At 39.1% G+C, this 21,547-nt stretch overlaps 1 protein-coding gene across 1 annotated transcript in view; it reads left to right on the top strand.

Annotated features, from left to right (window-relative positions):
• syne2a (spectrin repeat containing, nuclear envelope 2a) overlaps window positions 1-21,547 on the top strand; it is an 83,706-nt gene that overhangs the window by 35,578 nt on the left and 26,581 nt on the right. The window contains exons 56-82 of the mRNA XM_080290046.1: window positions 954-1,136; window positions 1,280-1,417; window positions 2,026-2,211; window positions 2,437-2,559; window positions 3,159-3,341; window positions 3,604-3,705; window positions 6,843-6,920; window positions 7,086-7,493; window positions 7,878-7,966; window positions 8,053-8,197; window positions 8,673-8,759; window positions 9,320-9,475; window positions 10,915-11,115; window positions 11,643-11,735; window positions 12,049-12,231; window positions 12,463-12,633; window positions 12,777-12,914; window positions 14,356-14,555; window positions 16,476-16,608; window positions 17,104-17,286; window positions 17,803-17,952; window positions 18,419-18,589; window positions 18,936-19,091; window positions 19,184-19,339; window positions 19,863-20,033; window positions 20,380-20,513; window positions 20,674-20,869. Of these exons, the coding sequence (XP_080146172.1) occupies window positions 954-1,136; window positions 1,280-1,417; window positions 2,026-2,211; window positions 2,437-2,559; window positions 3,159-3,341; window positions 3,604-3,705; window positions 6,843-6,920; window positions 7,086-7,493; window positions 7,878-7,966; window positions 8,053-8,197; window positions 8,673-8,759; window positions 9,320-9,475; window positions 10,915-11,115; window positions 11,643-11,735; window positions 12,049-12,231; window positions 12,463-12,633; window positions 12,777-12,914; window positions 14,356-14,555; window positions 16,476-16,608; window positions 17,104-17,286; window positions 17,803-17,952; window positions 18,419-18,589; window positions 18,936-19,091; window positions 19,184-19,339; window positions 19,863-20,033; window positions 20,380-20,513; window positions 20,674-20,869 (4,314 nt within the window). The remainder of the gene's footprint in view (window positions 1-953; window positions 1,137-1,279; window positions 1,418-2,025; window positions 2,212-2,436; window positions 2,560-3,158; window positions 3,342-3,603; window positions 3,706-6,842; window positions 6,921-7,085; window positions 7,494-7,877; window positions 7,967-8,052; window positions 8,198-8,672; window positions 8,760-9,319; window positions 9,476-10,914; window positions 11,116-11,642; window positions 11,736-12,048; window positions 12,232-12,462; window positions 12,634-12,776; window positions 12,915-14,355; window positions 14,556-16,475; window positions 16,609-17,103; window positions 17,287-17,802; window positions 17,953-18,418; window positions 18,590-18,935; window positions 19,092-19,183; window positions 19,340-19,862; window positions 20,034-20,379; window positions 20,514-20,673; window positions 20,870-21,547) is intronic.

Genomic DNA, 21,547 nt, shown 5'->3' with positions numbered 1-21,547 from the left:
GAAAAATAAATAAACCCACTGTTTAATTATGTCTTGTTAACAACTTTTTAAACTTTCTGTATTTTCAGTGCTGACTGTTTGTGTGTCCATCTGTCAGTGAGATTATGCAAAAGCTTCTCAGCTGAAATTATTCAAATTAGTGCAGAGGCAAAGAAAGAAGAGAAAGTGATCTCGCTCACTTTCATTTATAGTATTTTTGTAGGTTCTCAGTCATCCAGATCAGTAGTAGCAGTCTGAAAAAAAGCCAACCAGACTTCTTTAAATTTATAAAGATGCATCACCTCTCACTCACAAAAATGTGGATCATTACCACTGTGAGACCTTCCCCTACCTTTTTTTGTGACCTGTTGTGAGTGGGTGGGGAAGCATCTGGGAAGGGATCTAAGGATTGCATTGCATCTCTGTTCAGTGATAGTCGTTCCTTTACTCCTCTTTCAAACTATCTGTCTTTGGGATCCTCGAAAGTGTGACCTTTACCCATTAAGTGTAGTTGTAGAGCTGAGTCTTGTCTTTTTGAAGTGCCTCTTCTGTGTTGTGCCATATATTTGTGCAGTAGCTGTTTTGGTTTCTCCTATATAAAGTTACAGGCACACCTCACTGTACTGCACAGCATACATGTTGTTTAGTTTGCGTTTGGGAGTTTTGTTGTTGCAATGAACCTGATGAACCAGTCTTTTACTGTGAAATTCAACTTTGAATTCACAGCTCTTTACTTATTATCATTATTATCTTTACTTATAAAGTATGCTATAATTTGAGTAACTATTTAACTTCAGATCTCATTTGAAAAGTTACAAGTTGTATAGCTGACTAAGATAAAGTCAGATTTTCTTCAACTTCCAGCCACTTTGAGTGACCTCCACAAGCTGTTTGTCAATTTTATTCAAGCCAAATGAAACAGCTACAAATTCCTAAGAACTAATGCTAATCCACATTACCGTCTTGTTCTTCAGCATGTGTGGGATGAGCTGGATGCCTGGCACAGCAGCTTGATGCTCCTGGAGAGCGAGGTGCAGGATCTTGCAGAAGAGCAGCCGGATCAAGCCCAGCTTCTTATTGACCAGCTCACACAACCCCAGCAGCTCTACCAAGATGCAGCACAGATGGTTGAGCAGCGTACAACCTTTCTCAGCAAGGTCTAGTGCCACTACTATTGCTGCTCACCAATATAAATATATTAAATACAAATCATTTGTAGGCTACATATGCTTAATTTATTTTAGCTTACCACTCCATTTGACTGAATGCTTCATTTTCCATATATCGTCTTTTATGTTAGATCCCAAAGTGTCTTCAGGAGTTAGAAGATATTCTGCACAGCGCCACCCGCTGGTTAGGTGAGGCCCAGTCATGGCTCAGTGCTCCCTGCTCATTCACAACAGCAAAAAGCCTCCACAATCATGCAAAGTCCCTGCAGGTCAGTGAAGAAGCACGCTAACTTAATTCTTTTGTTTATATCTGTTTTATGTAATCTTCATGTCTTTATAGTTTCATTTTTTCCTACATGTATCCATAGATTGTATCCTCCAGTAAACCTCTGTATTTAGGCCTGTATTAAAATGCATTGCCATTCCATGGTCACAAACAATATTATAGTGTAGTATAAGTACTATAATAGTATAATAATATAGTATATATTTCTTATATGTCTCAAAATTAACTTTACAAATTGCCTCACAATGGCAATGAAACAGCATATACAAGTCATAAAATATCAACATAACATTAAAATCAAATAAAAGTAAAGTAAGTAAAGTAAATCAGAAAACTATACAATCTACTATGTTTATTATGTTAAAGGTGTGGGAAACAACTTTAATTTGACTTTGACATTGGATAAACTGAGGTACTGTACCAAGGTGAAGTTTAGGATAATAAAGATCATTTTTGAACTGTGACTCATGCAAAGCTACCTGAGTAGAGTCCAAGAATAAACATTTTGATCTAAAAAACAAACCTAAGGGGTTCCCTTTAACAAAATGTTTCTTGTTAAATTTAAATGAGATTTAAATTTCTGATCTACAGCTGGTCCTGGATGACTCTGAGATGATCAGGGGGAACCTGCAGGATTTCAGGTTGGTGCTGGGTGAAATCTCTGCGGTGTGTGACATCAGTGCCCAGGAGGAGAGGCTGGAGCAAAACGACCAACAAGTCCTCAAAATGCAAGGCAGCATCCTCGAGCCACTGGAGCAGCTTTTGCAGGCTGTTGTAGTAAGAATGTTAACACTTCAGACTTTTGGGTTGTTAGCGATATCAAGTGTTCCAGTTTGGGGCACATTGAGTGGAATTTCTGTACTTGCATTGTAGCTGGATTTTTGAAGATTGCAAGCATTTACAGTACAGACAGCAGAAAGTGTCATAAACATTAGTTATAATGGTGGGCATATACAACAGTGTTCATACAAAGCTAAATGTCTAAGACAATTTTCATTTCAGGTGGTGGAGGACATGGAAGCTGAACTTAAGACTGTGGAGAAAAATGTGCTGAAAATCAGAACAATTTTATCCTCCATGGACGACTCCAATATGTCCCTGACAGAACATTTGCACAACAGACAGGTACAGCAATGCAATTAGATAGTGATTTATTTATTTTTTAAATAGTTTAGTGTGGTCGCAGTAGTACCGGTATAATAATAGTAATATTACTGTTATTACTAAACTGAATGGCACTGAGAGCAATTTACAAGGAAGTAAATTGAATGAAATACAACATAAAAGATGACATCGGTGTAATTAAAACACTTGTATTTACACTGCTCAGTGTTCCTGGATCAACTCATTTAAAGGGTGTGTCTGATTTTACCATCTTGGTTCATTTGCATGAAGCACAGTTAATAAAAGCAGTTTGTCCACTTTGATGATTTTTGAAGACAAAATAGACCTACTGGAGTATAAATTGATCTGTGGTTATAAAAACACGTAGGACAACCAGAAGATTTCTCAATAAGAAGTTTAGAAACAAATGCAGCGCATTTCTTTCAATCTTTACTAGAAACATGTAAATATGTATACAGTGAAATATAAAGCAGTTTAAGCTACAAATGTTTGTAAATGTAAAGAAGTGGCAGTGGCATAGATGAATGCTTAAACCTATCTGCTATCTCTCTCATATATATGGGGGAAAATGTCAAACTAACAGTTTACACGTGTTTCAGGTGATCCAAGATAATTTGTGCTCAATGCAGAGGATGTTAGAAGATCTAGAAAAATGCAAAGGAGAGCTTCACATCCCACAAAGAGCAGAAGAAGGACTTCAAGTCTACTCCAAAGCCAGGCTGCTCCTGCAGTCACTCGAGGAGCTGGAACATCTCACACAGCAACAAGCCTCTCTGCTCGAGGTACAGCATGTCTGAATCCTAGCACACAGGCAAAAATAAAGATTTTGTTCTGCTATAAAAGAAAAAAATGGTCCAACAAAATGTGCTTATGATGCTGTCCTTACTTTGCTGATATACTTTAATGTTGCACTACTGTATGAAGCAACACTCATTCTTGTCGCCAACTGGATCCTTGTTTCAACACAGTGGATTTGTTTTTTTATGAGCCTCTGTCACCGCTTCCATTCTTTCTTAAATGTTCTCGTCTCTTTGACTAACCTAGAACAAGATCAGAGAAGAGGAAGAAACAAGTGCGATTCTTGCAATCACAACAGGCTCTCATACTCCTGGACAAATGCAACAGCTGGACACACATCTAGTCCAGGTAACATTTAGCTAAATAACTAAACCAGCTAAACAAATCAAATAACACTTGTGTGGTCTTTGCTCTTTGCTGTCGTGATTGAAGTAAACCTTCTTCTAATCATTTTGTGCTTGCAGTTCTCAGCAGCTTTTGATCAAATTGTTTTGGGAGAGGAAAAACAAATCACAATGTAGAAGATTTCTTCTTATTGCCAAAATTTAAAAGTGTTCTTTGAGCTCAGAAACCCGGTAGAACTGGTGAATCATTCAAGTGCAGTGACTATCCCCCATTCACTCGCTTCACTCTATTATCTGGGATTAGATGAACCTTGCTGTTAGAATCCTGTGTGAGAAAAAAATACCATACCACCTTTATTTATAAAGCACTTTAACATAAAACCAGAGTTCACAAAGTGCTGTACATGCTAATAGCATAAGTAAAGAAAATTAAAATGAGATAAGTTAAAATAAAATAAATAACTAAAAACTAAAATAAATTGAAACATGTTAAAACAAATTGAGTCAACCCCTCTAATCAATGCCAAAGACTTCAGCGAATAAATATGTTTTAAGAAGACTTTTAAATTCAGAAAGAGAAGAGGCCTGCCTAACATGCAAGGGTAGATCATTCCACAACTTTGGAGCAACTACAGCAAAAGCACGATCACCTTTAAATTTATACTTAGTTTTCGGTACCTTAAGGAGCTGCTGATTGGCGGACCTAAGGGAACGGGCAGGTGTATATGGTTGTAGTAGCTCCGAGAGATTTAAACGCAAATAAGAGAATTTTAAAAACAATCCTAAAATGTACAGGTAGCCCGTGGAGTGAAATTAAAATTGGGGTAATGTGCTCAGACTTTTTTGTTCCAGTTAAAAGACGTGCTGCAGCATTTTGCACAACCTGCAGGCGCCTAATGGACGCATCACTAACCCCAAAATAAAGTGCGTTACAATAATCCAGCCTAGAAGTAACAAAGGCATGGATTACTGTCTCAAAATGCTGTTTCGATAAGATAGGCTTTATTTTGGCTAATTCCCTCAAATGAAAAAAGCTAGATCTTACAACAGCTCTATAAAATAATTATACTGAGCTGTTCATCAGGCTCAAGGAAGTCCAAAAATCTTTGTTTTAGGGGGGAATTTCACTATTGTACTACGGTATTAAAAAGCTGTATAACTGTGTTTTGAGATTAAATTAAAGAGGTCTAACCTTATCCAAAAAGAAAATTATATTTGTAAAATTGCAGATAAAACTCAAAAAATAGAATGAAAGTGCAGGAGTAATGAAATGGTGACTGCTGCTAATAAAAACTTTAACTTCAATATTTACTGATATTGTTGTTAGATAAAGAAGAGTGATGAGAGTCGATAGAAAAGCAGTGTTTTCTTCCAGTTTTCCTTTAAATCACAAATTTGATCATATATCCACCCTTATCACTGAAAGCAGGGGGCTTTTGAGGTGTCTAACTCAGAGGAAGAGGAAGATGAGGATGACGAGAGTTGTCACTCGTCATCCTCTGACACACTAACAAGCAGTATTCCAGAGGTAAATCAGATGTAATTACATCACATGAGAGCATGTCTCTGGGTACCTCTGTCTTTTTGGTTTCATTCCACAATTTCACATTCATTATTTAAGCTCACTGACAGAATTTCAAGTAACACACCCACAGCAGCAGAACGTGTAAGACTTAGCAAATATTTTCTAAAAATGCACAGGATTTTAGGTCCTTTGGAATGAAACTCTGAATGTCTTGGGCTTCCTCTACTCTAATTATTCCTTCTTTATTTGTTCCTTGTGGTCAATCCATCATATCATCTCATCAAATTAGTGACCATCAAAGATTTTCCTGAAAAAAATTACATAATGATTCTTAATTTCTTTTTATATAACATCCACATCCTTGCTGTACTTAGTTCTCTGAAAAGAAATTAGTTCAAGGGATGAAGATAAGAAAACTACTTGAGCTTGGTCCAAATTTTTTAAAGCAATTATAAGATTCTATGGCTGTATGAATATGGATCATTAAGGGTGTAGCTACTTTCTCCCATATTCTGATATCTAGTTTGAGGTCATCTTAATCACATTTACATGCTCATATTCATTAAGTTTCTGCCAAGTGACTATCTGATTAGATATTTGTGTTAAAGAGCTGTTGGAGTGGTGTGTCTAATTAACTGGCTAGTGAGTGAATGTATTGCAGTGGCACCCAGTGCAGATACTTTTTTCTTGCTCAGCTGTCAGGGTAAAACATCAAACAGTCTTTGCCTGGTGTACATAAATATGAGTATTACAAAAACTCATATTGAGAGAGAACATCGTCACAAAAGAGAAACATGTTCTTTCTAAAAACATTAACTGGAATATTACACTGACAGTGGATGCTAATGTTTCTTTTCTCATATTCATGCATCAGTATCAGTGAAAACATTGGCTTTGATTTGGACTCTTTTAAAGGATATTATATGTGTTGTATATTAAATTGTGGTTTCCACAGGTCTCCACATCTGTTGTCAGAGATCATTCATCTAAATAGTGATTTCAGGCATCCATCCTTCTACAGTATATAAACCTGAGCTCCACTCCTGCGAGCCATACTGCCAGATTCTTTTAGCCTGAATAAATTGAAGGATGTAGCTCAAGCAGTTTTCTACATAATAGAATTTTAAGATGGACCCTCAGAGATGATGCTAAAAAACATCTAAAAACACTCCCACCATCTCTCTTTCAATTGCTTCATTTTGACAAAATAAATAATGACAGCAGGGACCTGAAATTTTGCAGAATTCCTATTAAAAAGTATATTTTTTCCCTGAAAAATTTTCAGGTGAATCTGAGATGATCAGGTGGTAGGTATTTGGTGAACTGACATGGAATGACCCCTCGATGTAATTCTGTTCACAATTTCTAGCACTAATACTTTATCTTTTTCCTGTGCTGTGGAAGAAACCAGAAGATTTTTGCATGCTCTTAATGAGCTGTGTGAGGCAGGTCATTGTGTTTGCTGATAACCCCACTCTGTCGCTGTCAGAAGCAGCTGCTCCTCAGAAACCTTTCCTTTCATACACACACCCAGGATGAGAATAGCATGAGTAATTTATATGTGTTTGTGCAAGGATTTGGTTTGCATTTGTATATTCATACAACCAATATGTTAGGACCCTGAGGACACGCTCAAGCTTTCAGAAGTGCAAAGGGAGGATATGGGAGAACATAAGCCACCGTCACATATGAAGGTAAATAATCAGTTTCATATTGGATATATAAGAGTATTTATTGTCTTTTCTTTCAATAATATGCTCTTTTTTATAAACATTTTCATAAGATTTTTTTAAACTAATCTTAATATACCTACCATAAGTTGTAGTTATTTCTAGTATCATCTTTCATTTGTCTTTCAGGTCCTGGAGGGTATGCTTCATCAGTCTTCTGAATGTGCAGAAAAGCCTGAGTTAGATATCAACTTTGAAGCCAAACAAGCTGAGGCTGGAATAATAACACCTGACGCTAAAGCTGATTTTGACGTAGCACTTACTCCTGAATCTGTGACCGCTCAGTCACTAAACACTGCAGCCGTCCCTGCAGCAAAAGGCCAGCTTAAAGCTGCTGCTGTGCACCAGCATGATTTACCGAAACACAAAGCCTTTGATGCTGACCCTCGCACAAACACCCCTCAGGCAGCAGCTGGAGCGGAAGATACAAGGCTGATTCCTTCAAGACCGATAACTCCATTTGCTGCTGGAAGAGCATCAGATGAGCTGATAGAGGAGGAGAAGCTGTCGCTGTCCACAGCTCCCAATTCAGATCTGGTAATTGTCTGAAGATTCAAAGAGATGTTGATCAAAGTTATTTAAGCCTAAGTAAATGGTTTCATGGACATTTAATTTAACAATAAATATACATATATATCTTACTTGGAGTAATAACTCAAAGTCAACTTTGACATTGGGCGCTAACTCATGTCCCCCAAGATCCATTGTTGTGAAGTTTCGAGACTTTCTATAAAAAATTGTGGATAATAAAAAGTTTTTACTTTTACATTTGGTGTGACCTTGACCAACACACAACATTTGAAAGGATCTCTTGAAAACTGTGGACACTAGACTGCTTACAAATAGACAGGCAAACAAACTAAGTTTGCAGAATTAGTATTTAAACTACCAGATTAATAACTTTTTTGTTTGTTTTAACAGGATGTTTTTGATAGACTGAGGGAGCAAACTGAAGTCAGCACCAGTTGTTTTTTGGGAGGATCCCAGCAGTTTTCTGTTGAGCCGATCAGGTAAAAATTCCAGTTGTAGTATTTTAGTTTTGGACCTCCTCTTTACACAGCATATCAAAGGCTCATAAACTTTTTGTGGTCCCTAGTTTGCCTGGACATGAAAATGTTAACCCCAAGCCCCAAAGGTGGAGTCACCTTCATTCCCAGATTACTGAAAAAATTACCACTTTGAAAAAAGTTAAGGAGAACCATCAAAGCCAGAACAGAGAAGATGCAGAGAACAGACAAAAGGTAAGAAAACAGGAAAATAACCATTCAGTGCTTGAATCTGTAGTATTCAGTCAGACTGCATGATGTACATGAGGTGTGAGGTGATAGAAGTAAAATTATTTCTAAAATGTGGATGTCACCAACATAGCCATTACATCTGTTACCAGAGCAACCAGGTTACAAGGTTCGCCAATCCTTTCATCCTGTCCTCCGTGCCAAAGCTCATTTTGTTTTCATATCTGTGAAGCTGCTTGTCTTCCACAATGAAAAAGGACCCACAATGAGCAAAAGAATATCATTATGAGCGTTCCCTCTGCTGCTAAAAGACCCGATTTTGTTTTACTGGAAGCAAAATTATGGATCCGATATTACTGAATATGAAAGGATGAAGCAGGGGATGTAACTCCTGCCCCTGCTCAGTTACACCCTTGTTGCATTCTGTCTTTTTCCTTCACCTGCTGTTAAACCTTAAGTTCAGTTTTCTCTTTGTGTTTAGGTTCCAGATGAGGCGTCGAGGTCAATTGGATCTACTTGTGCAGCTCTTCAGCACACACAGGAGGCCATCACTATGCTAAGAAAAATAGTATGTATAATAGAAAGAGACTTTTTAAGTGCATTCCTGCTGAAAGTATATTGATCTAGATACACAGGTAGTACGCGCTCTCACAAATAACTGACTAACATGGAGGACTGAGGCTCAATGAAATAATCAGATGTATTTCTGAAAAGTTCTTCAAGCACATGAAGGCACAAAGATGGATTTTTTTTAAATAGGGCTACAAAATAAGCAATTACCAAAAGGCTTGACTGGCTATTTCCTGGCAGCTTTGTCTTTATAATCATGAAACACCATTTTTAAGGACAGTTCTTTTCATAGAAAATATTTAAAGTTTTTCATGTCATTCAAGTCAAAATCCAATCAGATAACATGCTAGACACAATTTGTCCAGTTTTTCATCTCGGTACGGAATATAAGATCTACTAACTCTGTTTATACATTAGTATCAACAGGTTGGGATGTAGGAATAGCATAGTAGTAAATAGTAAACATCACCAAATTAAGAAGAATGAGCCAAAATATTCAGAGAATCTGACCTTTAAAAAACTGTGGTAAGTTAAACTGATGATTGTGCTTTTTCCCAGGTGAGCTCCACTGATGGTTCTCATCCAGGTGTGAAAGAGGAGTTTTACGAGGCTATACAGCAGGTCCTCCTCTGCCTCGATTCTTTGACTGACCTTCTGTTGACTTGTGGTGGCACGGTTGAAGATGAACCTCAGCTGAGGCTGCTGCAGCACGAGGTGACTGTTCAGTTAGTTCCCTTTTGCCATCAGAGCTGCCTTTATTCTTCACATATCTACTCACATAGCTGCTACACACGTACTTCACATCCACAATGTATGATCCCACATGGATTCAGAGCTAATGACTGTGACATTTGAGGGCAGCGAACTCATAGTCATGTTCAAGAAACTAGTCTGAGATGATTTGAGCTTTGCCGCATGGCACGTTATCCTGCTGGTATCTACCATCATAGATAGGTATATTGCAGTCATAAAGGGATGGACGTGGTCAGCAACAAAATCTGCATACTTTGTGTGTAACAAGTGGTTATGCGAGCTACTGTTGCTTTCCTATCTATTAAAGCAGTCTAGCCATTCTCCTCTGATGTCTTGCATCAACAAGGCATTTTCATCCACAGAACTGCTGTTCACTGGATATTTTCTTTTTTTCCTGACTGTTCTCTTTAAACCCTTGTTACGACCCGTCTAGGGCCAGGCCATAACATGAGCGAGGCACTCGCTTCCCCCCCAAGACCCAAGCAGTTACACGAAACAAATCCGTTAGATATGAGGTGATTTATTTACAATGTGAATAAAGAGAACCAAAACGGGAGTGTCAACACTTCAGGGTGAGCCAAGGCCAAAACAATAAACAAAACAAACCTACACAAATCCCGCACCCCTGACCTTACCAAAAACAAAGTCAAAAATAAAGACAGAGTCTAACCTCCTTAACTAACTCAAAACAGGAGAAAACGGGTGATCAAAAGAAACGGCAGCTCACCCCTACCCACTCCACTTCCACAACTGTCAAGCGTATACTGCAGCCAGCGGCTACCACAGGACTACTGCTGGGTGATGAGGAGAAACGCGAGGACCTCTCCCGCTGTAGCACTCCAGCCTCCTTTTAATGGGCGGGTCCTCCAGCTGGATCCACTCACGCCGGGGCAGTATATCCACGCACCAATCGGAACAGGGCCCTGGCACAGCTAAATTAACATAGAAAAAACACAACACCTGCACAAACAAACACATGGACATACAAGTTCGTAACACCCTAAAGATGGTTGTGTGGGAAAAACCCAGTAGATTAGCGGTTTCTGAAATTTTTAGATCAGCCTGTCTGCCACCGCAACCATGCCACATTCTTCCCATTTCTGATGGAGTAATGTGTGTATGTGACACAGAGTGAGGAGCCAAGGTACTTGAGTCAATCTGGGATAAAGGAACGAATGGTGCTAAAATACTGGTGGGAAAATGGGAAAATAGAAGCTAATGGTGACAGTAATAAAGAGTGAACTGATTTGATATTTGCTTTCCGGAGCATTTGAATAGATGTTGCAGTGGCCAATGAATCTATCCATTACTATTATATCTTTTTTTGTCTCTCTGTAAAATTGAATGTCAGGGTTGAATTTTTACTTTCGGTTTGTCCTTTTTTGTGTTTTTGTGTGCAGTGTATATCAGCTGAGCTGGGGACCCTCTCTGAACTGATGAGTAAAGTAGTGTCAGAAACCAGGCCTCAACTTTCAAAGGAAGAACCAGATGCTTACAGCTGTTTGACCTGCCTTCAGGATTGTCTTCATACAGCTCAGCTGGTCTTGACCTCCTCCCACAATCAGCTTATTGAAGATCCAGGCCTTAAGGACCCTTGCAAGGTTTGAAATAAATTAGAGCTCACTGTCGACCCCTTTCCCATCCTTTCCCAGGACTAGATCAAATATGCAATTTTTACTTGCAGCAAAACCCAAATTCTACAGTAGCACTCAGAAACAACAGACTCTGTGAATAGTACATGTTTTACATGTCTGTGGTTGTGCAGAAACTGTGTCACTAAAACTGCTGGGCTTTGACATGTTTTAGTAAGCTATGCAGTGTAACTCAATATTCAGAATATTAGTATAAGTATTTTTAAATGTCAGTAAAATCACTCCTACTCTAAGTACTATAATCATCATATAGTTTCTGAGGTAGTTTCTATTTTGTGGTGCTTTATTCTTGTAATTTGATTAATTTCCACCATACAGGCTTAGATTTTACACACCAAGCATTCATTACTAATAGCAAACTTCGAGCGTCAAGCTGTTTGCATGTAAAGTATGTGATGCAGTCATTTTGAGTTGGTGAAGAACCTCAGTACTTCTTCCAGCACTTAAGCTAACATATTATTTGTGTCTTTCAATAGGAGATCTCCACCAATCAGCTGTGTCTTCTGGACGAGTTTGAACTTGGGCAGAGTCAAGGCTTTCCAAATCTAAAGGATGGTCCCAGTTTGGAGGTAACCACTGCTGCACAGCTTTGCTGCGTATGTGTGCATGATTAATAGCACTAGTGTTACAATACTAGAGAAGGCCTAATTAAAATGCTAGTAATATAACAGAAAAGCATCCATTACAGGCAGTTGTTATGATATCAGACAAATGAGTTTGCTGACAATTATTCAGACATATTAGTGCTTACTGAGTTTATATGGATGCCATAGTTAACTGATTACATTTCACTGACTTAGTAGTTGCTACTGATGTAGGATCTGTATTTTAAAAGTTAGTGGTATTCTTCTTAAATTCTGCTGCTCATCTGTATCTCTGCAGTGTGTGCTGGCCAGACATCTGAGGGAAAGTCCAGGGGAAAAGGCCAAGATGCAACACAGTTCTAGGTCCTTGCTTCAGGGGATAACTCGGCTCCTGGAACTGGGTGAAGAATGCATAAGAGAGAGAAAGATGAGCCAGGTTCACAGCTGCAGCAAACTTCAAGCTGTTCTCTGCACACACAAGGTATCTCACTTTCAGGAAGTTCTTCAAAACACAGACAAAGAGCAGATTTAAGTTTGGTACATTACTTCAAGAGTATGAAGCAAACTCCTGGTTTTTAAAGAGCCCCATGTTGCAAGCACAACCTCCACTAATTAATCATTAGACACCCGAGTATTTAGACCTCAATCACATCCAGTTTGTTGCCACATTTATTTAATTGATCATCGCTTTGCTCGTCTCTTGGTGATATAGAAGCTTCTGCAGGTCCTCAGGTCCCAGATGGCTTTTGTTCAGTATCTATCCCAACATGAGCCAGAAGCACTCAAGTGTCAAGAGAATGAACGGGTACACCTGGAAGCCAGGGCCAAATCACTGCAGCAACAGGCTCTGGAACAGGAAATGGCTTCTCAAAGGAGACTTCAGGTTTGTAGCCCATATTTGCTGAAGGCCATATGAATTTATACATTCACAAATGTGCACTTTTGTTTCATTTTTCCTGGAAAAACATGCATTCATAGATTCAATTTCAAAGTAGGGGTTTGGATTTATATTTGGCTCTGCTCTAGGAATGGACCCGTTGGGAGGATAATTGTGGTCGATTGGGGAGAGTGCTGGATGAGTCTGAAGCCTTCATCAGCAGATGGGAGCCTGAGGGAGATGATGATGAGGAGGAGTTAGTGCAGCACAGACTAGATGCCTGCCAGGTACATCCTGTCACACTTCACATAATTTGTTCTCACTTCTCTAAGTCAGAGTTGTTTTGTTACTTTTTTTCTTTCTCCTTAGCTTAATCTGTTTGTTTGTCACTAGGAGCTAGTTTTCTCATTTTAGTGTGATAGGTTTATTTTCATTATTCGTACAGAAATCAGTTCACGTTAACATAAAAGGTTTCTTTTTTATAATGTTTTAAAGACAGAAAGAGAAGAAAGTGCTTCTTTTAATAAGAATCCTGGGCTCTAGTCTCCTGTATTTTCCAGAAAGCCCCTCAATAAACTACAAAGATGGTTAGTTGGTTAGATGGTTAGTACAAAAGATTGTACAACTCTTCCTCGCTCTGTAGGTGATTTTCCTGAGGATTTATAACAAAGCTATTCTGTTCCCATTCAGACCGTGCAATATCACCCAACAGTTTTTCATTGAATGTTTGTTTCATCTCCCCATCATATGCTGCTACTCTGTTATTCACTTGCACAATATTATGTCACTTTTAGAATCACCTGCACTGATAGCTAAGCTATTTATTTTTCAGGATATAGTTATATTGTTACTTGTTACAGTTATTTGATATTATATTTTGCACTATCCTACTGTATATTACTATATACTTGTACATATTGTATATCGTATTCCTCTGCTTCTCTGTCTCTCTTGCTGCATTGAGCATGTGTATGACAAAAGAATTTCACTCGGGATAAATAAAGTACTTCTTATCTTATCTTATCTCATCTTAGTTGAACATTATGTCAAGTTGTATTGTTTCATGAACAGGCAGCAGTAGGACAGGACTCTCCAGTTTACACTCAGAATTAATTTAAACTAAAAGCTGACAGCAACCATCAATCTATTTAGGATTTTATATCTCATTTGGTACTGCATATTTCACCACAGACTAATTACTAAAGTGATAGTTTTGTACCATCAGCTGCCTCTGTGCGTCATGACTTGAAATCACTGTGATGAAAATACATCCCCCAATAAATTAAACAGAAACCGAATAATGAGCTTCTTTAGGATTTGTGAGAGCTCTTTTCTTCACTGCAGTCACATCGTAATGAGTAATGTGTGTATGTGACACAGAGTGAGGAGCCAAGGTACTTGAGTCAATTTAGGACAAAGGAACGAATGGTGCTAAAATACTGGTGGGAAAATGGGAAAATAGAAGCTAACAGTGACAGTAATAAAGAGTGAACTGTGAAATAAAGAGAGCTGCAACCATAGTGAAGGCTTAGGTGGTATTTTGCTTTATTGGCACTGAGAATGAGAGATGATTTTTTTTGCATCTGCTATTAACTTGTTGATTTTCTGTCCTCTACCTCTTTCACGTATCATTTTTGCACGTCAGACTTTTAAAGTGTCTCTTTGAGCATTAGATCGAGTTTCCAGATATTCTAAGCATAAGCACTGATAAGTCTCCTTGTCACTTAGCAAACACTGGTCCAGCTGGATGACAACAAAGCCACTTTAGGAGCAATTCTGGATCAGGGTAAGGTGCTGCAGGCAGAGCCCCTGCTTGCTGCATCAACCCATCAGACAGGCGGCGCTCTGGAGCTGCGTTGGAGGAATGCCTACAGGCGAACAGAGAAAGAGATTCAGCGCTGCAGAGACATCCAGGACAGCCAAATCAGGTGATCCAGGCTCACTGGGATCTTTATTATCTACTGGCTAAAGTTTAAACTGTTGCCTGCACAGAATGAAAAATGTTGCTGATTTTTTTTTCTTCATTTGTTCTTTGTTCAAATATCTGCCAAAAGTCTCTTTCTACCCAGCATGAGCTTTTTAAAAGGTTGTTAAAAAGAACTTAGACCTCCCTAACAAGATGTTCTTTCACAACCTTTCAGTTTTACTATGTGAAAAAGTGCCTCACAACCAGCTGTCTTTAGTCTTCTATTGATTTGTGTGTAAGCTAAACTACAATGAAGCCTGGTATAACCTGATGGCCTTGTGTGAAATGTTTAGAGTATAGGTATTGTGTGTGTTTCTTTGGTCTTTCCACAGTGATTCATTGTTCCATCATTTGATTGTGAAGTTAACCACTAATTACTAGGGATGGGTACCGGTGTCCGGTGCTATGATGGCACATTTCAGTGCTTTATTTCGGTGCTTTTTTTTCCTGAGCTGTGACACACTTCTAGCCAATCATTTTACGTTTCTGAGGATAGCCCAAGGCGAAGCGGTCAAAAGTCTGGCTGTACTTCACAGCAAAATATGCAAACTCAGCAGCCTGCAACAAGTGCTTTAAGCTGATACTGTGATACTGTCAAAGGAGGTAACACCTCAAATCCGATGAAACACCTGGCGACGCATAGCGTTTTTTTAAAGCCGAGAAATGCGCCGTATGATAGCTTGCTGCGAGACCTCACACCGAGCGCATCTGTGTGTGGGTTGCCTGTTATCTGACCCGGAGTTAGCAATATCCCCCAAAAACCCCGAAGAGGAGAGTCCTGGCCCCTAGCCCTGCCAGTGTAGCAGAAATGATGAGGATGATGATGCAGCAGCAGCCGTTCTTCTCTGCGTGAGTAGCTTAATGTTCATGTGTAATTTACGTTGAGTAGGCTAACCACGTTATTACATTAATGCAGTAAGGTGAACTAGCAAACGCCGTTGTAGTTACATGCGGCTGTCCTCTTGTTTGATGGCAGATACTCCCTTCACCCTGGCCAAAAAGGCTAAAATGACCAAAGAAAAAGTGGAAAACAGTTAAACATGAGAGGTTTTTGGATAAAGTTTGTGTTTTTTCCATTGTTTAAGCACTGCTTCCAGCCAAGAGTGATACCATATATGCCCCATAGCTGCAGAAAAGGCTAACATTGTTATCTTTTTACAAAAAACCAGCTGAACATGAGAGGTTTTTGGACCAATTTTGTGTTCTCCATCCTTTAAGCACCGGTTTGAGCACCGTTTGAGCAACGGCACCGTTTCAAAAGTACCGATTTGGCACCGGTATCGGATAAAACCTAAACGATACCCATCCCTACTAATTACTGTTAGTCAAATGTTTGTCAGTGGATTCACAAAAGTTGCCATGGCAATTTTTAATAAGAATATTAACAGCACTTTAACTAGCAACCTGCAAAAATGATCTGGAATATATAAACAAATAACTTTGTAGCATACTTTATAGGAGCATCCTGAAATCCATATCTGAGTGACTTATGTTCTTTCCACAGACTGAACAGAACATTTAGTGGATTCATGTTGTTAGGTTTTTTTTTTTTAATTATGCTCAGAAATGTTGCCTGGGCTCTTAGTCAGTAAAAAGTGAAGCACAGACCACACAAAACGTGCCAAATGAAAAACAGACATAGGCAAAGAATTACTATATGAGTTCCTACAGCAACAATTCGACAATCTGTTGTACAGAAAGTTCCTTATATTCTCATTGAATGTATTCTACAGCCCAGACATCAGAAAAAAACCCCCACTCATTTACAAGCCCTATTTATCACTTGTGGATCCAAGCCCAAGTCCTTACCTCACTCTGTATGAAGGTACAGTCATGTTCTGCCCCACTGGTTGAGCTATGTGCTTTTCCATCCTCCCCACAGATTCCACTCCAACTTTGACTTGGTGAGTGAATGGCTGGCTGGTGCCAACAAACACCTGAAGACTTTGTCAGGTCTGGTAAATCTCTCTGACCTGAGTCAGGAGTGTGTTCAAAGTAATCTCATCAAGCTGCTGGTAAGGCTTTTCTGTGTTCTCATTAAATAGCCTTTGACCTAAAGAAGATTAATAACAGCCTAGTTAAAGAATCGCTGCAGTCTGCCCCTAACATCCTAACATCTGTCTTTTTCTTACTAGTTTGCTTTTTAATTAAATGATTCCTCATCGTTCCTGTGGTTTAAGTCTTTTTCAAGCACTTCGTAAAATGCATTTGTAAAATGTTACAGAACGCTACAATCTTTGGTATACGAGGTTGATATAAGCAGATACCATAACCCTAACCCTTTATTGCATTCTATGACATGATCATGAAGAAATTAATAAAAATTTGCTTCCTTACATGACATAATATTTAATCCTGTCCCCAGCTTTAGTTAGAAAGGGCAAACACCACCTACAAAAAGTCCAAATAAATTAACACAAATTTGTAATGGATGGACATATGGGTCTAAACTGGCTGCTGGACAATATTGATTTGTTTTCTAATATTAGTTAACCTCAACATGTCCCCAGGATTTCTCCATGGAAGTGGAACGTATGTCTGTACTGAAGACCTCGGCATCCAAGGATGCTGCTCAGCTCCTCCAGCTGAGGGAGGCTGACTGCCCTGGACTGAGAACTCAGCTTACCCAACTAGAGAACAGCTGGAACCAGCTGACCTCTGACATGTCAAAAACCCAAGACCAGCTGCAACAGGTGCAGAATGTTTTCAAAAGACCCTAACTGTTAGATGAATGTTAGATGAATAGCCCCTTTCTAGTGGTTTCTATAGTGGCCCAGTTTCCAATTTATTGAAGTACTGTTGGTTTTCAAAAATAATTGGGCACTGAAAACTCCTCTCCAGTTAGGGGAGTGCAACCTTAAACCCTGCTGAAATCTATATGAGGGTGAGTGAGGATAGGGAGGACCATGAATCTAGAAGACAGCCACGATTCAATTTCTCCTGAGCATTTATCACCAGAGAGTGGAACCAGATATTTGGCTTCATAATCATTCTGATGTTTAAAAATTTGGCAATCACAGAGAAGATAAAAAAGATTTAATAATGCGGATGTGCACAAAGGTCAGATAGTAATGGAGCAGATGTTTAAAAATATAATTACATTGTTAGATAAATCATATGAAGTAATCTAAAAAAACTAACTAAAGTTAGGAATATATGTCATGTAAAGTGAACCTCCCTGCTTTCTTTATTATCTTTTCCCCTTTTAGTGTCTCCTGGCAGCACAGCCATCGATGGAGCTTCTCTCTGATCTGGAGGACTGGCTCAAACAGATGAAGAACTGCATGAACCAGGAGAAAGAAAAAGTCCTCAAGGCCAGCAGTGCAGCTCAGGTCACTGAAATCCTGCAGAATTTCCAGGTACTTAAACCACCTCTGTTTTCACTTTTTCCTCTGCATCTATTTCAATTGGTTATATTTGAAAGGTTATTTCAGTGCCAGTCTTTACTTTGAATTGACGCAACCCATCCATCAATTTGTTTGACAATCAACAAGCGAGCATCTGAAATTTATACGTTGCTTTTTCCTTGAAAGGGTGCATTTCACTGTTCTCTCCTCGATATGGCTCTTATTCTTTCTGCTGTTATGTCAGTGACATCTATGAATCACATCCTGCAGTAAAAGCACTATAATTTAAACCACTAAAACAGTACTGATTTAATTCTTCAAAGACTGAAAGGTATGAAAAATGTAAGTTAAAAAAAGTGGCACAACAGAGGCATCTACATTAAATCAGATTTGTTGGTCTATTCAAGCAGGGGAGAATCTAGCATGGTTTTTGGTTCGGTTTGCGTAGTTTTATTCATTTTTTATGTTGTTTTTTTAGGCATTCAAAGCTGCTGTGACCAATGGGCAGCTCCTCCTTCATTTCCTGTGTCAGCCCAGGCCTCAGATGGCAGACATCCAGGCAGTCCGCTCTGAGCGTACAACGTTCGCAGAGGAACTCGGTGCCTCCAGGCTGCAGTGGCTGCACTTTCAGAGAGAGCTAGAAAGTCAGGTCTCTATCTCAGCAACTAATAAAACAGGCAGATTACTACTAATCTGATGCAACTGTAACCTCTATGTTTATCCATCTATCATATTTTTATTGATGCAAACAGATTTTTCAAGTTGGACATTGATAAAAGGCTATTATGTAAAAAATATGTGTGTGAGTTCATAGTGTGCTGCATCAGTGATTTATATCGGCACTGGAACCCCAAAGAGGCCATAAATCTATATTACTTTACAGCAACAGGAACAAGAAAATACATTTTTTAACACGAACTCGGCTATAAAGACATAACTTTTCATGACTTTTTTGCTTGTCATGATTCATCCACCGTTTGGCTTTCTCTCATCAGATTTGTGGCGCTGAGCAGATCCATCGCACTTGTGCAGAAAGGGAGAGGCGTTTGCAGTGTCTCCACGGCTGGATAGAGCAGCAGAAGAAGCAGCTGAATCAGTGGAAACAGCCCACCAGCCAAACTCTGGCTCATAAGGCTCTGCTGGAGTGGGAGGTAAAGTAACAGGAGCAAAGAGATGAGGGCCTTTTGTAGAGTATCATCCCCTCCACTCTGGTCTGATCTGAGAATGTGTTTTTTTTTGTCAGGCTCTTGAGGGTAGAGTGAAGGAAGTGGCTGCAGCTCTACAAGAGTTAAAAACCACACATGTGTACGATAAAAGGGAACAGGAGCGCCCATGTGATGTTGCCTTTTCTAATGAGGCAGAGGGCATCAGTCATGCTTGCCGGGATCTTAGTCAAGAGGTAAAAGTCAGTCTTACTATAATTCAGTGCTAGATTACAGCATATTAAAACACAAGCTTTATAAGCTGTAAATCCTGTCCTGAGCAGATGATGAGAAGTATTTCGGCCTGAAACACCTTGGACAACATGTAAAGTTATTGCTTTATGCTTGAGTAACACTTCCATACACAAAGGGGTCACTTATCATGATAGACCCACATTGACTCATCACTCAGTTTTGCATTTTCCCTCTGCAAAGTGTTTTCAAGTTTATTGTTTTGGCTTTATGTCCTTCCACTCTTTCACTTGGTTTATTCTTTTTTCTGTCCCTTTTTCCAGACGTAGCAAACAAAGCTCTGATAAACTCACCCTGATCAGCACCATATGCCAAACATGGTGCTTAGTGGAGTCATATGTCTTACAAGTTGCTCAATAACTGCACAGAATGCATGGAGTACTCAAAAAATCATTCCAAATGTCAGATGAACTGAGCTACAGTATAAATTATCTTTATAAATGGTCTTGTTTCTGGCGGCCTTTCTAGATGAAAGCTCTGAGACCTGCGCTTCAACAGGTTGTGGAAAAGTGGAGTTGTTTCCACAGAGATCTGAGGGATGTGACTCTGCACACCACCAGGGTGCGCTGTGCCTTTCAGCATCAACAAGCTCCTCTCTTCTTGCTGAAGCAGGCAGAGGGATACGTGGACTTCCTCCTGGTAAGCCTTGTTGGTGAACCTTTATATCCAACTGTGTGCATACAAAGCTACAAGAAAAATAATCACATGTTGTATTTCATTCTAACAATTATCATATTAATTAGTTTGACATGTCAGTTCCTGAAAGCCTTATATATTTGCCAGTGTTAAAGCAACAGTTTAGAAAAACAATGTTTTTGACCAACCAGCTGTAGCTGTATGAAGTTAAAAGCCCCTCATTCTAGTTGTGACAGATTTAGAATAGATGTAGGCACTCACAGATGTCAAGCCGTCAGTGCTTTTCAGTCTCTAAGCTTTAGTTTAGAGTAAGAAGGAATATAAAAGAAATGTGTTTTATGTCCCACAGCAACTCCAGGAGGAGGCTGGAAAAGGAGAAGCACTTTGGGCAGCTGTGAACAAATCCTGTCAGAGTCTTGTAGGGTCTCTCCATCATGGAGCGGCACAGGCACTACGTGATGAAGTGGAAGGAGAACAAAAACGGTCAGAGGCCTCCGTTGCAGTGCACGCAGCAATATTTCAATTAACAACTAAACATGTTACAGTTGCACACATCGTCAACTAAATCAGGCAACTATGGTCTTACTTTGTGCATGTTAGCGCTATACAGCCGCAAAGTAATCAAGCATTGCATCCTTCTCAGGTGGCAGAACACGGTGCAGGAGATAAAGGAGGAAAACATAAAGACAGAAGAGACGCTTTTGGTCTGGCAGGAATACACTCGTCTCTCTTGTAGCTGCTCTGCACAGCAGAAACACCTGCAGCACGAGTGGGAGGAGCTATCAAGGTCATCACTTTCAGCTGGACACAACACTCAAGCCATAGATGGCTCAGTAAAGGTGAGTTTAGGGCTGTTACTAGACTGTCTATACAGAACAGGTTGTTAGCAGAAATCAGCTGCCTCATACGCTTATGTAATGCTTCAGTATGCGTGTGTGAAGTTCTAGCAGTAAACCCACTGTTATCCACAATGTGATTTATGTCATAATAATAAAAAAATTCAAGTTATTGGATTTGTTTCATAAGGTTTTAAAGTAGCTTAAGACTGAGTAGATCAAATATCTGAAAGCATGAATAAATTTAAGTGGTTGAATTGAAACTATTTCTGGGATTATTAAAGGTTATCTTGAGCAAGCAAATAAGCTTATTAGGATTTAATAGATCTTATTTTTCATATCTGCCATTCTCAGTATTTAGAGCCATCAAATTCCCCCTTTGACTCATCCTGTACCTGGCATTGGTTTAGAGAGTACACGAATTACATACACAATTTAATTAAATGTTTTTCTCAATGACTGATCCTCTATTCTTGGAACTGAACAGGCAGCATGCATTTACTGGCAGAAATATCCAATGTGGTCTGTTCAGGTTTCATACATCTGATGTCCCCTCTTCGTGCGTAATTCTGATGCAGTATTACGTGTTTAATTTGGAAATTCTTTCTTTTTCTTTTTTTTTTTTAACAAAAAGCTTTTGCGGTGCTATTAATATTGGGGGTTTTCTTCTTCAAAATACAC

Source organism: Astatotilapia calliptera, chromosome 15 (genome assembly GCF_964374335.1).
Source record: "Astatotilapia calliptera chromosome 15, fAstCal68.1, whole genome shotgun sequence".
Taxonomy (NCBI): Eukaryota; Metazoa; Chordata; class Actinopteri; order Cichliformes; family Cichlidae; genus Astatotilapia; species Astatotilapia calliptera.
The sequence above is the reverse complement of the archived record's forward strand: the minus strand, read 5'-3'. Positions and strand labels throughout refer to the sequence as shown.